The 18157-nt window shown below is 44.3% G+C and overlaps 1 protein-coding gene and 1 pseudogene across 2 annotated transcripts in view; both read right to left on the bottom strand.

The window, feature by feature from the left end:
* Window positions 1-1379: 1379 nt before the first annotated feature.
* Window positions 1380-2172, bottom strand: LOC139558916 (free fatty acid receptor 3-like; annotated as a pseudogene).
* A 13723-nt stretch (window positions 2173-15895) lies between these two features.
* Window positions 15896-18157, bottom strand: part of tekt2 (tektin 2 (testicular)) — a 31828-nt gene continuing 29566 nt past the window's right edge. For both annotated transcript variants that reach the window (XM_071374335.1, XM_071374336.1), the window contains exons 8-10: window positions 16985-17128; window positions 16726-16805; window positions 15896-16585 (exon numbers count right to left, since the gene is read on the bottom strand). In XM_071374335.1, the coding sequence (XP_071230436.1) occupies window positions 16387-16585; window positions 16726-16805; window positions 16985-17128 (423 nt within the window). In that variant the 3' untranslated portion in view covers window positions 15896-16386. The remainder of the gene's footprint in view (window positions 16586-16725; window positions 16806-16984; window positions 17129-18157) is intronic.

Raw genomic sequence — 18157 nt, 5'->3', positions numbered from 1 at the left:
ATCAATTTCATACAATTATATGGTTTCAGGGTGGAGTATTCTAATCATTCATTTAAACCTATAAATTCCATCCACAGGTCGTCATTCAAAAATCATGTTAAACACTATTGCACAGAGTGAATCCTTGCAAGTTATGTGACTTGTTAAACACATCTTTACTCCTGAACTTATTTAGGTTTACCATAACAAAAGGGGTTGAATACTTATTGACTCAAGGCATTTCAGCTTTTAATGTAAACATTTTGAAAAACATCATTCACTTTCACATTATAGGGTATTGTATGTAGGCCAGTCACAACATGTGGAAAAAGTCAAGGGGTGTAAATACTTTCTGAAGGCACTGTATGGACTTTGAGATCACACTAAGATGGCACACTCCGTCACTGGAGTGTGCCACAGGCACGAATCAGACAGGTGTCTTGTGTGCCGTGAAGAAAATATTAATATGCGACAGCTCAACCGAAAAATGATCTGCCGACCAACAGTCTATTGACTAAACAATTGACCAGTTGACTGATTAAATGGGGTCAGCCCTAATTGCCAATCTGCTGCGTCAAACAAGGCACTAATTTCTCTACCAACTGAATTCAATCCCATTGTATCTATAATGTTAGAGTGTACAACTGGTAAACTAATAACCAACATACATCGTTCACTGAATATAGAGGACTCATAAAGAGCGTTTATCTGTATTTATCTAGACCAGCACATAGGAGTGCAGGTGTCTATTTGCTTGGATTACAGCTTGGAGAGGGAGCTCATGATTGCTGAATGGATGTCAAACGGTCCTCAGTTCTTCTGCATCACTGAACCCCTGTCACTGAACCCCCTGCATCACTGAACCCCTGTCTTGTTTACAGTTCCTATCACCGGATACAGGAGCCTGGTACACTGTGACACCGCTGTATAATCTCCCCATGTTTGCACATCCTGCTTTACACGCTTGTTATATGAAATTAACTCAATATTAGACATCTTTCACACCCACTTCTGGGCTCTTACAGCTTCTGGTTAAATTTTTTTTGTTCCAAGCCCCATAAAGCAAGTATATTTTTTATTGGATGTAGCCTACTGGTTAGAGCACAATTTAAGTAATAAGGGTGATCGATTTATTCGAACTGTACATACAGTGGTTTGTTGATGCGTGGGTAATGGTTGTACCATAATTGTGGCACTCCTTTTGGGAACGTAATCAATCATAGGTAGGAACTTTGATAACATGAATTAACTTCGCAAACTTTTCCAACAGTTACATAACATAACAGAATACACCTAATACATATAAAATACAGAATACATAATTGCACGAAAAACGTACATAAACCTTCATACACACTCTCAAGGGGGTCATGTTTCTCTGTATTTATCAGTCTTGGAGGCTACCAATGGGGGGCAGCAGTGAAGCTCCTGCAGCTGTGACTGAGCATGCTTCTGACAGACGCAGAGAAGTAGAAGATGATGAGGTCCAGGCAGGCGTTGATGGTACTGGAGAGCAACGCTACATCACTCCAACTCTCGCTCTCTTTCCGAACGAACCCCACCACATGGGGAATGTTGTAGGACCCAAACCAGAGGGCAAACACCAACAGCTCGATGTTGAGCAGCGGAGACAAAATCCAGATGAAGTTGACAGCAGAAGAGTCAGACCAGGAAAGGAACCAGGAATAGCTCCAGACGCACTGGGAGAAGGATGCTGAGCTGGTCTTGGGTGAAGTTCAGGTAGCACGTTGTCTGGGGATTATCCATTACGGTCCCATTATTGTATATCCACTGGGAGCATAGCACAATGTCCATGATGCTGAGGTTCAGTGAAGACACCACCCAACATACGATGCGTATCTGATAGGGAAGGGCACATCAAGCTAGCGCTCCACACTCACCGCGGTCTGGAGGAGGGTGCTGTTGTAGATGGTGGAGTAGAACAGGAAACTAGTGATGACACAGGATGAAGGGGAGGTTCCAGTTCATATCATCAGCAGCCTACTTCATCTTGAAGGGCAGGAAGTTGAGGAAGATGAGGTCAAAGATGGTCAAGTTGAGTAGCAGGATGTCAATGTGGGCAGGTTTGCGGTGCACATTTTGGCAAAAGTTGCAGAATGCCAGGATGTTGGCAGGTACCCCAATCAGGAAGGTGACAATGTAAACAGACAGCAACAGATGAATGATTGGCATGGCGATTAGCCTACTCCATCAGTTATAGACACTTGGAGACTCAACACAGCTGGAAAGAGAAAAGGGTGTGTTGGAATGTGTAATATCTCTTTTGGGACTGTTGCAGCAATGTGTTACCAAAAAGATGTCCCATAACAATATCCCATGTGATGTCCCATGAGATACTAATTTTCAGACATTATCTGTCTGCATTTCAGTAGGAAACACTACTCGTCAGCCATATTTTAGTCTGATTTTGTGTTTGATTGTTCACCTGTATAAAAATATAAGCCTCAACTTAACTTTTTATAACATTTTAGTTAATGTAAATGTATTACCTGTGTTCTGAATAAGTAACATCATTAATAGAGATTGGATTGATGCATAAATTCAGAATTAACTCAATTTTAACAATATACAAAATAAAATAAATAAACTGAGTGCACAAAACATTATGAACACCTTCCTAATATTGAGTTGCACCCCTTTTACTCTCAGAACAGCCTCAATTTGTCGGGGCATGGACTCTACAAGGTGTCAAATGTATTCCACAGGGATGCTGGCCTATGTTGACTCCGGTGCTTCCCACAGTTATGTCAAGTTGGCTGGATGTCCATTGGGTGGTGGACCATTCTTGAGACACACAGGAAACTGTTGAGCATGAAAAACCCAGCAGCGTTGTAGTTCTTGAGAAACTAAAACCGGTCTGCCTGGCACCTACTACCATAACCCGTTCAAAGGCACTTACATCTTTTGTCTTACCCACACAATCCATGTGGGTAAGACAAAATTGTCTCAATTGTCTCAAGGCTTAAAAATCCTTATTTAACCTGTCTCCTCCCCTTCATCTACAGTGATTGAAGTGGATTTAACAAGTGACATCAGTATCAAAGCTTTCATCTGGATTCACCTGGTCAGTCCATGTCATGGAAAGAGCAGTGTATTGTCTGTTGTGGTGAAGTTTTATGAATAACCCCTATTTTTTACTGATACAAAGACAAACAGGTTTTTAGAAATACCTTATTTACATAAATATTCAGACCCTTTGCTATGACTGTCGAAATTGAGCTTAGATGCATCCGGTTTCCATTAATCATCCTTGAGATGTTTCTGCAACTTGATTGGAGTCCACCTGTGGTAAATTCAATGGATTTGACATGATTTGGAAAGGCACACACCAGTCTATACAAGGTCCCACAGTTGGCAGTGCATGTCAAAGCAAAAACCAGGCCATGAGGTCGAAATAATTATCCGTAGAGCTCCAAGACAGGATTGTGTCGAGGCACAGATCTGGGGAAGGATACCAAAAAAGGTCTGCACCATTGAAGGTCCCCAAGAACATAGTGGCCTCCATCATTCTTAAATGAAAGAAGTTTGGAACCACCAAGACTCTTCCTAGAGCTGTCGGCCTTGCCAAACTGAGCAAGGCCTTGGTCAGGGAGGTGACCAACAACACAATGGTCACTCTCTGACAGAGCTCCAGAGTTCCTCTGTTGAGATGGGAGAAACTTCCAGAAGGACAACCATCTCTGAAGCACTCCACCAATCAGGCCTTTATTGTAGAGAGGCCAGACGGAAGTCAGTCCTCAGTAAAAGGCACATGACAACCTTCTTGGAGTTTTCCAAAAGGAACCTAAAGACTCTCAGACCATGAGACACATCATTCTCTGGTCTGATGAAACCAAGATTAAACTCTTTGGCTTGAATGCCAACTGTCACGTCTGGATGAAACCTGGCACCATCCCTACGGTTAAGCATGGTGGTGGCAGAATCATGCTGTTTTTCAGTGGCAGGGACTGGGAGACTAGTCAGGATCGAGGGAAAGATGAACGGAGCAAAGTAAAGAGATCCTTGATGAAATCCTGCTCCAGAGACCTGCTTCACCTTACAGTGAAATACTTAGTTACGAGCCCCTAACAGTGCAGTTAAAAAAAATACGGATAAGAATAAGTGATAAAGGTAACAAGTAATTAAAGAGGAGTAGTAAAAAATAACAATATATACAGGGGGGTGCCGGTACAGAGTCAATGTGCGGGGGCACCGGTTAATTGAGGTTGTATGTACATGTAGGTAGAGTTAATTAAAGTGACTATGCGTAGATGACAACAGAGAGTGGCAGTGGTGTGGAGAGGGGAGGGGGGGGGGGGAATGTGAATAGTCTGGGTAGCCATTTGACTAGATGTTCAGGAGTCTTATGGCTTGGGAGTAGAAGCTGTTGAGAAGCCTCTTGGACCTAGACTTGGCACTCCAGTACCACTTGCCGTGTGGTAGCAGAGAGAATAGTCTATGACTAGGGTGGCTGGAGTCTATGACAATTTTCAGGGCCTTCCTCTGACACTGCCTGGTATAGAGGTCCTGGATGGCAGGAAGCTTGGCCCCAGTGATGTACTGGGTCGTTCGCACTACCCTCTGTAGTGTCTTGTGGTCGGAGGCCGAGCAGTTGCCATACCAGGCAGTGATGCAACCAGTCAGGATGCTCTCATTGGTGCAGCTGTATAACCTTTGAGGATCTGAGGACCCATGCCAAATCTTTTCAGTCTCCTGAGGGGGAAGGTTGTAGGTTTTGTTGTGCCCGCTTCACAACTGTCATGGTGTGCTTGGACCATATTAGTTTGTTGGTGGTGCGGACACCAAGGAACGTGAAGCTCTCAACCTGCTCCACTGCAGCCCGTCGATGAGAATGTGGGCATGCTCGGTCCCATTTTTCCTGTAGTCCACAATCATCTCCTTTGTCTTCATCACGTTGAGGGAGAGGATGTTGTCCTGGCACCACACAGCCAGGTCTCTGTCCTCCTCCCTATAGGCTGTCTCGTTGTTGTCGGTGATCAGGCCTATCACTGTTGTCATCGGCAAATGTAATGATGTTGTTGGAGTTGTGCCTGGCCATGCAGTCATGAGTGAACAGGGAGTACAGGAGGGGGCTGAGCACGCATCCCTGAGGGATCCCCGTGTTGAGGATCAGCGTGGCGGATGTGTTGTTACCTACCCTTACCACCTGGGGGTGGCCCATCAGGAAGTCCAGGATCCAGTTGAAGAGTGAGGTGTTTAGTCCCAGGGTCCTTAGCTTAGTGATGAGCTTTGAGGGCACTATGGTGTTGAACGCTGAGCTGTAGTCAATGAATAGCATTCTCACATAGGTGTTCCTTTTGTCCAGATGGGACGGGCAGTGTGGAGTGCAATAGAGATTGCATCATCTGTGGATCTGTTGGTGCGGTATGCAAATTGAGGTGGGTCTAGGGTTTCTGGGATGAGGATGTTGATGTGAGCCATGAACAGCCTTTCAAAGCACGTCATGGCTACAGACGTGAGTGCTACGGGTCGGTAGTCATTTAGGCAGGTTACCTTAGTGTTCTTGGGCACAGCCACTATGGTGGTCTGCTTAAAACATGTTGGTACTACAGACTCCGTCAGGGAGAGGTTGAAAATGTCAGTGAAGACACTTGCTAGTTGTTCAGCGCATGCTCGCAGTACACGTCCTGGTAATCCGTCTGGCCCTGCGGCCTTGTGAATGTTGACCTGTCTAAAGGTCTTACTCACATCGGCTGTGGAGAGCTTAATCACACAGTTTTCTGGTACAGCTGGTGCTCTCATGCATGTTTCAGTGTTATTTACCTCGAAGCGGGCATAGAAGTAGTTTAGCTCGTCTGGTAGGCTCGTGTCACTGGGCAGCTCTCGGCTGTGCTTCCCTTTGTAGTCTGTAATGGTTTGCAGGCCCTGCCTCATCCGACGAGCATCAGAGCTGGTGTAGTACGACTCAAACTTAGTCCTGTATTGATGCTTTGCCTGTTTGATGGTTCATCGGAAGGCATAGCGGGATTTCTTATAAGCTTCCGGGTTAGAGTCCCGCTCCTTGAATACGGCAGCTCTTGTCTTTACCTCAGTGCGGATGCTGCCTGTAATCCATGGTTTCTGGTTGGGGTATGTACTTAAGGTCACTGTGGGGACGACGTCATCCATGCACTTATTGATGAACCCAATGACAGATGTGGTGTACTCCTCAATGCCATTGGAGGAATCGCGGAACATATTCCAGTCTGTGCTAGCAAAACAGTCCTGTAGCTTAGCATCTGCTTCATCTGACCACTTTTTTTATTGATCTTGTCACTGGTGCTTCCTGCTTTAATTTTTGCTTGTAAGCAGGAATCAAGAGGATAGAATTATGGTCAGATTTGCCAAATGGAGGGTGAGGGAGAGATTTGTATGCATATCTGTGTGTGAAGTATAGGTGGTCTAGTTATTTTCCCTCTGTTTGCACATTTAACATGTTGATACAAATGAGGTAAAACTGATTTAAGTTTCCTTGCATTAAAGTCCCCGGCCACTAGGAGTGTCGCCTCTGGGTGAGCGTTTTCTTGTTTGCTTATGGTGGAATACAGCTCATTCAATGCTATCTTTGTCAGGACCCGGTGCGAGAAACAGTCACTAAATCGGCAGAACCCAGAAGATGAGGCAGACACAGCAGTACTAGAGATGGTGGTTTAATAAAAAATAGATATCTTCCAAAATACAAAGAAAATCCACAAAGTGGTAAAAACAGCAAGGGAAAAACAAACCTCAAAAGACTAATCCAAAATACAAAAGAACAAAACCAGAGAACCTCTGGAAAATCCAACAAGAGAAAAATATATGTTCACAACAAGGCTTGGGCTGGGGCTGGGTGCTAACATACAAACACTGAGCAGGGAACTGAGGAACACACAGGGATTAAATACTAACAAGGGAACGACATACAGGTGCAAACAATAATTAGAGCAAGGGAAAAACAAAAGGTACAAAAAAGGTGCAATGGGGACATCTAGTGACAAAAAAAAACCAGAACAGTCCTGGCCAAAACCTGACAATCTTGGTGCCAGCCTCTGACTGTGGTGGTATGTAAACAGCTACAAAGAATATAGATGAGATCTCTCTCGGCAGGTAATGTGGTCTGCAGCTTATCATGAGAAACTCTACCTCAGGCGAGCAATGGCTTGAAACTTCCTTAGATATCGTGCACCAGCTGTTGTTGACAAAAATACATAGACCGCCGCCACTTGTCTTACCAGACGCCGCTGTTCTATCCTGCCTGTACATTGATATTGTTGTCGTTCATCCACGACTCCGTGAAGCATAAGATGTTATTTCTCCAGAAATAAGTCTCTCACTGTTGCCGCCTGCTACCGACCCCCCTCAGCTCCCAGCTGTGCCCTGGACACCATCTGTGAATTGATCGCTCCCCATCTAGCTTCAGAGTTTGTTCTGTTAGGTGACCTAAACTGGGATATGCTTAACACCCCGGCAGTCCTACAATCCAAGCTTGATGCCCTCAATCTCACACAAATCATCAAGGAACCCACCAGGTACAACCCTAAATCCGTAAACATGGGCACCCTAATAGACATTATCCTGACCAACCTGCCCTCCAAATACACCTCTGCTGTCTTCAATCAAGATCTCAGCGATCACTGCCTCATTGCCTGTATCCGCCACGGGTCCGCGGTCAAACGACCACCCCTCATCACTGTCAAACGCTCCCTAAAACACTTCTGCGAGCAGGCCTTTCTAATCGACATGGCCCGGGTACCCTGGAAGGATATTGACCTCATCCCGTCAGTTGAGGATGGCTGGTCATTCTTTAAAAGTTACTTCCTCACCATATTAGACAAGCATGCTCCGTTCAAAAAATGCAGAACCAAGAACAGATATAGCCTTTGGTTCACTCCAGACCTGACTGCCCTCGACCAGCACAAAAACATCCTGTGGCAAACTGCAATAGCATCGAAGAGCCCCCGCGATATGCAACTGTTCAGGGAAGTCAGGAACCAATACACGCAGTCAGTCAGGAAAGCAAAGGCCAGCTTTTTCAAGCAGAAATTTGCATCCTGTAGCTCTAACTCCAAAAAGTTCTGGGATACTGTAAAGTCCATGGAGAACAAGAGCACCTCCTCCCAGCTGCCCACTGCACTGAGGCTAGGTAACACGGTCACCACCGATAAATCCGTGATAATCGAAGACTTCAACAAGCATTTCTCAATGGCTGGCCATGCCTTCCTCCTGGCGACTCCAACCTTGGCCAACAGCCCCGCCCCCCCCCGCTGCTACTCGCCCAAGCCTCCCCAGCTTCTCCTTTACCCAAATCCAGATAGCAGATGTTCTGAAAGAGCTGGAAAACCTGGACCCATACAAATCAGCTGGGCTTGACAATCTGGACCCCCTATTTCTGAAACTGTCCGCCGCCATTGTCGCACCCCCTATTACCAGCCTGTTCAACCTCTCCTTCGTATCATCTGAGATCCCCAAGGATTGGAAAGCTGCCGCGGTCATCCCCCTCTTCAAAGGGGGAGACACCCTGGACCCAAACTGTTACAGACCTATATCCATCCTGCCCTGCCTATCTAAGGTCTTCGAAAGCCAAGTCAACAAACAGATCACTGACCATCTCGAATCCCACCGTACCTTCTCCGCTGTGCAATCCGGTTTCCGAGCCGGTCACGGGTGCACCTCAGCCACGCTCAAGGTACTAAACGATATCATAACCGCCATCGATAAAAGACATTACTGTGCAGCCGTCTTCATCGACCTGGCCAAGGCTTTCGACTCTGTCAATCACCATATTCTTATCGGCAGACTCAGTAGCCTCGGTTTTTCTAATGACTGCCTTGCCTGGTTCACCAACTACTTTGCAGACAGAGTTCAGTGTGTCAAATCGGAGGGCATGTTGTCCGGTCCTCTGGCAGTCTCTATGGGGGTACCACAGGGTTCAATTCTCGGGCCGACTCTTTTCTCTGTATACATCAATGATGTTGCTCTTGCTGCGGGCGATTCCCTGATCCACCTCTACGCAGACGACACCATTCTATATACTTCCGGCCCTTCCTTGGACACTGTGCTATCTAACCTCCAAACGAGCTTCAATGCCATACAACACTCCTTCCGTGGCCTCCAACTGCTCTTAAACGCTAGTAAAACCAAATGCATGCTTTTCAACCGTTCGCTGCCTGCACCCGCACGCCCGACTAGCATCACCACCCTGGACGGTTCCGACCTAGAATATGTGGACATCTATAAGTACCTAGGTGTCTGGCTAGACTGCAAACTCTCCTTCCAGACTCATATCAAACATCTCCAATCCAAAATCAAATCAAGAATCGGCTTTCTATTCCGCAACAAAGCCTCCTTCACTCACGCCGCCAAACTTACCCTAGTAAAACTGACTATCCTACCGATCCTCGACTTCGGCGATGTCATCTACAAAATAGCTTCCAATACTCTACTCAGCAAACTGGATGCAGTTTATCACAGTGCCATTCGTTTTGTTACTAAAGCACCTTATACGACCCACCACTGCGACCTGTATGCCCTAGTCGGCTGGCCCTCGCTACATGTTCGTCGTCAGACCCACTGGCTCCAGGTCATCTACAAGGCTATGCTAGGTAAAGTGCCGCCTTATCTCAGTTCACTGGTCACGATGGCTACACCCACCCGCAGCACGCGCTCCAGCAGGTGTATCTCACTGATCATCCCTAAAGCCAAAACCTCATTTGGACGCCTTTCCTTCCAGTTCTCTGCTGCCTGCGACTGGAACGAATTGCAAAAATCTCTGAAGTTGGAGACTTTTATCTCCCTCAACAACTTTAAAAATCTGCTATCCGAGCAGCTAACGAATCGCTGCAGCTGTACATAGTCCATCTGTAAACTACCCACCCAATTGACCTACCTCACCCCCCATACTGCTTTTATTTATTTACTTTTCTGCTCTTTTGCACACCAGTATCTCTTCTTGCACATGATCATCTGATGATTTATCACTCCAGTGTTAATCTGCTAAATTGTAATTATTCGATTTATTGCCTACCCCATGCCTTTTGCACACATTGTATATAGATTCTCTTTTTTTTCTACCATGTTATTGACTTGTTTATTGTTTACTCCATGTGTAACTCTGTGTTGTCTGTTCACACTGCTATGCTTTATCTTGGCCAGGTCGCAGTTGCAAATGAGAACTTGTTCTCAACTAGCCTACCTGGTTAAATAAAGGTGAAATAATTTTTTTTTTTTTACAGTTTTTAACGTCTGTCGTGGAAAATTGTCTCAGAAATATAACACTCTTACAAGAACTTGTGAATTCAATATAGACTTTAATACAAAGTAGCAAAGCTGAGCCCTTCCATGGAAGGACCCTATCACAAACGTAACAAAGCCGAGCCCCTCCATGGAAAGAGACTCAATTCTTATATTACAGAGTCCTGCCTTTATAGGATTCTGTCTTTGCGTAACGTATAGAGTCCCCTCCCTCTATATGAAAATAGCTTCCCTTGACCTTTCTCCATTATTATCTTTTCATCTCAGAGCTTGCTTGTTAACGCCCACATCTGACAGCTGTATAGGTTATATTGGTAGCGGGGCCCTGGTCCTATATGTTCCATTCCTTATATAGCCATTCTGTCTCAGCTCTTCAAAGTGGAAAGCCTAGATGCTGCTAATAATGGAAATGTAATCATAGTCATGAGTTTTGCTCCCACATGTCCCGTTGGTAGTTTAATCTTCCCAATAACTTGTCCATTTTATTGTCCAAAGATTGCATGTTTGCAAGCAGAATTGAGGGGTATGGGGGTTTATTCGATCGCCTCCTACTCCTCAGAAGGCAGCCTGTTCCCGAGGGAGCCATATATCCTCCACCTCAGGCTGGTCAGAGTCGTGAAAGAAGAAAAAGGATTCTGCTAGTCCGTGGTGAGTAATCGCAGTCCTGATGTCGAGAAGTTATTTTCGGTCATAAGAGATGGTAGCGGCAACATTATGTACAAAAATAGTAAAAAAAAGAAGTTACAAACAATGCAGATTAACAAACAAAAAAATGCTCCACCGCCATTTTCTGCTCCGGGGCCATTTTACATACAGTGTCTTGCAAAAGTTTGAGATTGGAGTATCTGTCCATAGGACCACTTTAGGCCGTACACTCCACAGAGCTGGGCTTTACGGAAGAGTGTCCAGAAAAAAAACATTGCTTAAAGAAAAAAATAAGCAAACACGTTTGGTGTTAGCCAAGAGACTCCCCAAACATATAGAAGAAGTACGTATTTGTGGGCTCTAATATTTTTGCATCTGTACTTGTGTTTTGAGTAAAATACATTGATTACTCATATCTGCTGTCCTGCGCCAGAGTCAGTCTCTACACCAGCTACACACAGGATCTCATTACATTATTTCACTTATAATTCACTGTATCACAATTCCAGTGGGTCTGTTGTTTACATACACTAAGTTAACTGTGCCTTTAAACAGCTTGGAAAAATCCAGAAAATTATGGCATGGCTTTAGAAGCTTCTGATAGGCTAATTGACATAATTTGAGTCAATTGTAGGTGTGCCTGTGGATGTATTTCAAGGCCTACCTTCAAACTCAGTGCCTCTTTGCTTGACATCATGGGAAAATCAAAAGAAATCAACCAAGACCTCAGAAAGAAAATGGTAGTCTCCAGAAGTCTGGTTCATCCTTGGGAGCAATTTCCAAACACCTGAAGGTACCACGTTCATCTGTACAAACAATAGTACGCAAGTATAAACACCATGGGACCATGCAGCCATCATACCGCTCAGGAAGGAGACGCGTTCTGTCTCCTAGAGATGAACGTACTTTGGTGCGAAAAGTGCAAATCAATCCCAGAACAACAGCAAAGGACCTTGTGAAGATGCTGGAGGAAACAGGTACAAAAGTATCTATATCCACAGTAAAACAAGACATAACCTGAAAGGCCGCTCAGCAAGGAAGAAGCCACTGCTCCAAAACCACCATTAAAAAAGCCAGACTACGGTTTAAAACTGCACATGGGAACAAAGATCGTACTTTTTGGAGAAATGTCCTCTGGTCTGATGAAACAAAAACAGAACTGTTTGGCCATAATGACCATTGTTACGTTTGGAGGAAAAAGGGGATGCTTGCAAGCCGAAGAACACCATTCCAACCGTGAAGCACGGGGGTGGCAGCATCATGTTGTGGGGGTGCTTTGCTGCAGGAGGGACTGGTGAACTTCACAAAATAGATGGCATCATGAGGATGGAATTTTTTGGGGATATATTGAAGCAACATCTCAAGACATCAGTCAGGAAGTTAAAGCTTGGTCACATATGGGTCTTCCAAATGAACAATGACCCCAAGCATACTTCCAAAGTTGTGGAAAAAAGGCTTTAAGGACAACAAAGTCAAGGTATTGGAGTGGCCATGACAAAGCCCTGACCTCAATCCTATGGAAAATGAGTGGGCAGAACTGACTCAGTTAGACCAGCTTTGTCAGGAGGAATGGGCCAAAATTCACCCAACTTATTGTGGGAAGCTTGTGGAAGGCTACCCAAAACGTTTGACCCAAGTGAAACAATGTAAAGGCAATGCTACCAAATACTAATTGAGTGTATGTAAACTTCTGACCCACTGGGAATGTGATGAAAGTCATACCACAGACTCTCAATTGGATTGAGGTCTGGGCTTTGACTAGGCCATTCAAAGACATTTAAATGTTTCCCCTTAAACCACTCGAGTGTTGCTCTAGAAGTATGCGTAGGGTCATTGTCCTGCTGGATGGTGAACCTCCGTGCCTATCTCAAATCTCTGGTAGACTGAAACAGGTTTCCCTCAAGAATTTCCCTGTATTTAGTGCCATCCATCATTCCTTAAATTCTGACCGTTTCCCAGTCCCTGCCGATGAAAAACATCACCACAGCATGATGCTGCTACTACCATACGTCACTGTGTTCTCAGGGTGATGAGAGGTGTTGGATTTGCAGTTACTCACAAACAAACATGGGGGAACAGAGGTTTAAATTATGAACAAGTAATTGGGGAATTGAAACCAGGTGTGTAAGACAAAGACAAAACAAATGGAAAATGAAAAGTAGATTGGCGATGGCTAGAAGGCTGGTGACGTCGACCGCCGAACGCCGCCCGAACAAGGAGAGGGACCGACTTCGGTGGAAGTCATGAGAAATAATCTGTCTGTAAACAGTTGTTGGAAAAATTACTTGTGTCATGCACAAAGTAATGTCCTAACCGACTTGCCAAAACTATAGTTTGTTAACAAGAAAATTGTGGAGTGGTTGAAAAACGAGTTTTAATGACTCCAACCTAAGTGTACGTAAACTTCTGACTTCAACTGTATGAAAAAAATAATGTTATGAAAGAAATATTCTTAGAAATATCTGTCTTCTTCCTCCTCTTTAAAATATACTATCTGACAGAAGCACATTTGGAGAAATTACGACAGGTAGTTCGGGAGGCTTATTATCAATGATTCTCTTTCCTGTGCGTGTTTACCTTGTTTTTATCAAGCTACCTCCTGGTATGAGACAAAGGTCACAGCCTAATAACCACCAAGCCCAGGACTCTGCATCAAAACAACCTCTTTTGGGCTACATCCCAAATGGCACCCTATGCCCTATATACCTATAGTGCATTCGGAAAGTATTCAGACCCCTTGACTTTTTCAACATTTTGTTACGCTACAGCCTTATTTTAAAATTAAATAATTTATTTCCCACATCCATCTACACACAATACCTCATAATGACAAAGCAAAAACAGGTTTTTAGACAATTCTGCTAATTTATAAAAAATAAAACACTTAAGACATACATTTACATATGTATTCAGACCCTTTACTTAGTACTTTGTTGAAACACCTTTGACAGCCTCAAGTCTTCTTGGATATGATTCTACAAGCTTGGCACAACTGTGTTTGGGGAATTTCTCTCATTCTTCTCTACAGATCCTCTCAAGCTCTGTCAGGTTGGATGGGGAGCTTCGCTGCACAGCTATTTTCAGGTCACGCCAGAGATGTTCGATCAGGTTCAAGTCTGTGCTCTGGCTGGGCCCCTCAAAGACATTCAGAGACTTGTCCCGAAGCCACTCCTGCGTTATGTTGGCTGTGTGCTTAGGGTCGTTGTCCTGTCTGAGGTCCTGAATGTTCTGGAGCAGGTTTTCATCAAGGATCTCTCTGTACTTTGCTCCGTTCATATTTCCTTCGGTCTTGAGTAGTCTCCCAGTCCCTGCCGCTGAGGAGTGGCTTCCATCTGGCCACTATACCATAAAGGACTGATTGATGGAGTGCTGCAGAGATGGTTGTCCTTCTGGAAGGTTCTCCCATCTCCACAGAGGAACTCTTGCTCTGTCAGAGTGACCATCGGGTTCTTGGTCACCTACCTGACCAAGGCCCTTCTCCCCCGAATGCTCAGTTTGGCCAGGTGGACAGCTCTAGGAAGAGTCTTGGTGGTTCCAAACTTCTTCCATTTAAGAATTATGGGGGACACTTTGTTCTTGGGGACCTTCAATGCAGCAGAATATTTTTGCTACCCTTCCCCAGATCTGTGCCTCGACACAATCCTGTCTCAGAGCTCTATGGACAATTCCTTCGATCTCATGGCCTGGTTTTTGCTCTGACATGCACTGTCAACTGTGGGACCTTATATAGACAGGTGTGTGCCTTTCCAAATCTTGTCCAATCAATTGAATTTACCACAGGTGGACTCCAATCAAGTTGTATAAACATCTCAAGGATGATCAATGGAAACAGGATGCACCTGAGCTCAATTTCGAGTCTCAAAGCAAAGGGTCTGAATACTTATGTAAATAAGATATCTGTTTTTTTGTTCTAAACATTAGAAAACCTGTTTTCACTTTGTCCTTTTGGGGTATTGTTTGTAGATCAATGAGGAAAAAATACAATGTAATACATTTTAGAATAAGGCTGTAATGTAACAAAATGTGGAAAAAGGGAATGGGTCTTTATACTTTCCGAATGCACTCTTCCCAAATTTTGACCAGAGCTCATTATCTGATCAAAAGTATTGCACTATATAGGATGCCATTTGGGATCAAGTCTTGGACAAACAATGTGTAGATAGATGGAGGATAAACAGGGTCATTAATGCTAATGCTCAATGAACATAGATTACATTAAACATGTGTTATGGAATAGGTTAGGTAGTTTAGTTCTTAGGCGCACAATTAGACCCTACTCTACCACTTCCACACTCCATCACTAGGTGGCGGCAGCAACCGGTCAGTTGCTGTACTCTGCCAGGAAGTCTTGATTGTGCACACGTGGCAATTAGAGGGTGTGGTTGCTTGCAGAGCCATGAGCCTGCTGGAGTTTGATGGCCATTTCGTTTACTTTTTGCATATATTTATTTTAGTCGCCATAAACTGAACACACAATAATGCTTTGGGGCTGGCTGACCAAGAGTCAAGACAGAGCTGGCCCTGGACACTGGTAAGGTTGCCATCTCTTGGGGCACATGCATACAACATAGTCTGCATACTCTGACATCTCACATAAATGCACACAATAAATCAGGTAACAGAATATTTAGCTAGGCCTAGGACTTCTAGAATTAGCAAGTGAAGCAGTAGGCAAGCTCGCTGATTTCTTAATACATGTGCAAATTAGTCATGTTTCTTGAATGAAATCACGTTCAGAGATAATCTGCCTCCCTGAGAAACTAGATAGGCCCACCTGTCAATTGGAAGATTACTTTCAGATTATTCAGAAAAATGATCATGTAATTTACGTCAATAGCATCCCATTCTATTGATATCAATATCTTTACAAATGTTGATGATACTTTTGAACTGAATGAACTCTTAGGATAATTACTTACATTGAAAAGGTTACTTAAAGATGCACTGTGCAGAAATTGCTCCACCATTTCCTGGTTGCTAAACTTCTAATAGTGTGCCTAACTTCAGTTTGTGACAAATCAAGCAAGTATAGTGTAGAGAATCATTGTACCATCTAAACCACTTTAATATATTTTCAATAACCAATAATATTGTATTTTCAGCTGTTTTGAAACAAAACCGAAAGACACAAAAACAAAACTTTAGAACGGGAAGCATAGAAATAAGGCACATAGAACAGACCTACTGCTTCTTAGACTTGCTTTCAAAGAAAATGACATATCTATAACTCATATTTCTACGTGAAACTGGTCAGGTCGCCCAAAAAGTTACATATTGCAGTTTTAATATGATGCCGATCTTTTTTGATACACAATGTTCAATTGATAACACATAACGGAACTTACAGAAGATAGGTGTAAGACTATGACCGCTGTAAAACGCACAGAAAACACAGGGGCCTAAAAGATAAACATAGACACAAAGACACAATTGAGATGCAAATGTGGATATTTATGGTATGGTTAATAAATTGAGGGAAATAAGGTTACGGTCAGAGAACCCTAAGGTTGTGTATGAGATGATTTGGTGAGCCTAGGCCAGCTCCAGGTTGTGTCTCCCGCTGGAGTTGGTGAGGGGGACCACGGCGCCAGAGGACACGTCAGTGAAGGCAGCGGAGGCGAGGCGTCCGCGTGTCTCAAGGCTGCGCTGCTCTAGAGAGAGGGCGTCCTTCTTACGGGACAGATCCTCCCCCATATGGGCCTGGTGCAGCTGGAGGGCCTGGAGGGCGTACCTGGGGGGAGGAGGAAGAGGAGGAGAAAGGAGGAAGATAGACATGGGACATGTTATTGGCATGGGATGGTTCATTCTCATTTTGTTCATAAGAATCAATAGTTGTCTACATTAGATGTAATTCAGAAAGACATTACTCACTGAGCCTGGGCCAGTTTCTGTTTCAGAGCCAGAATGGTGGCCTCCAGCTGATTGGCTTCATCCACAAGCCCATACTGAACCTGGTTCAAACACAACAAGCTGATAAAGTCCAGTTCTAATCTGTTGACCTCTCCAATACAACATTCCTGTTAATTCTTACAATTGTTTTACATTACAGTAGGAAAAGAAAAAATTCACGACCACAAAACCTATTGAAAATGACAGTAAATGAGCCAGTGCCCGTCCAGGTGTAGCCTACCTCGTCCCTACAGAGATCCACTCCAGGCCTCTTGGTCCTGTTCTCCAGCCGGGTGTGGACCAGCTTTAGTGGGGCCATCTTAGCCTGGAGATCGTCCTCTAGACTACGGATGTCCCTCTCCATATCTGAGATCTCATCCTGGGACTGACAAACAAAACAGACATCCATATGATCCCGGTTAGGGCTGTGGCGGTCATGAAATTTTGTCAGCCGGTGATTGTCAAGCAAATAACTGCCGGTCTCACGTAATTGACCGTTAATTAACATAAACACATTTAGCATCTCCTGGCTTCCACGGATAGCCTACACGCCACTGATGCAGACCTTTGGTACATCTACATTTTAAAATCCATGTAATATAGCCTACACCATCCCAATAAATCCATTATTTATTTTAGACCGGTCTAAAGAAACATGATATGAAGAAAATGTAGTCTATTTCAGAAGAACAGAATAGCATACTCTGAGTTGTCCTTATATTAAGCCCTGATCTGGCTAAGCCATATGGCTGTGGGATACACAGGTTCATTTAGCGGACAAGATTTGCTTAGAATCTGGTTTTAGAGCTGGTCATGGGTGCACCTCAACCATGCTCAAGGTCCTAAACGACATCATAACCGCCATAAACCGCCGAGACATTACTGTGCAGCCGTATTCATCGACCTGGTCAAGGCTTTCGACTCTGTCAATCACCACATTCTTATTGGCAGACTCGACAGCCTTGGTTTCTCAAATAATTGCTTCGCCTGGTTTACAAACTACTTCTCTGATAGAGTTCAGTGTGTCAAATCGGAGGGCCTGTTGTCCGGACCTCTGGCAGTCTCTATGGGTGTGCCACAGGGTTCAATTCTCGGGCCGACTCTCTTCTCTGTATACATCAATGATGTTGCTCTACGCAGACAACACCATTCTGTATACTTCTGGCCCCTCTTTGGACAGTGTGTTAACTAAACTCCAGACGAGCTTCAATGCCATGCAACTCTCCTTCCGTGGCCTCCAACTGCTCTTAAATGCAAGTAAAACTAAATGCATGCTATTCAATCGATCACTGCCCGCCCGTCCAGCATCACTACTCTGGACTGTTCTGATTTAGAATACGTGGACAACTACAAATACCTAGGTGTCTGGTTAGACTTTAAACTCTCCTTCCAGACTCACATTAAGCATCTCCAA

Source organism: Salvelinus alpinus, chromosome 29, assembly GCF_045679555.1.
Source record: "Salvelinus alpinus chromosome 29, SLU_Salpinus.1, whole genome shotgun sequence".
Lineage (NCBI taxonomy): Eukaryota > Metazoa > Chordata > Actinopteri > Salmoniformes > Salmonidae > Salvelinus > Salvelinus alpinus.
This window is presented reverse-complemented; position numbering and strand designations above follow the sequence as displayed.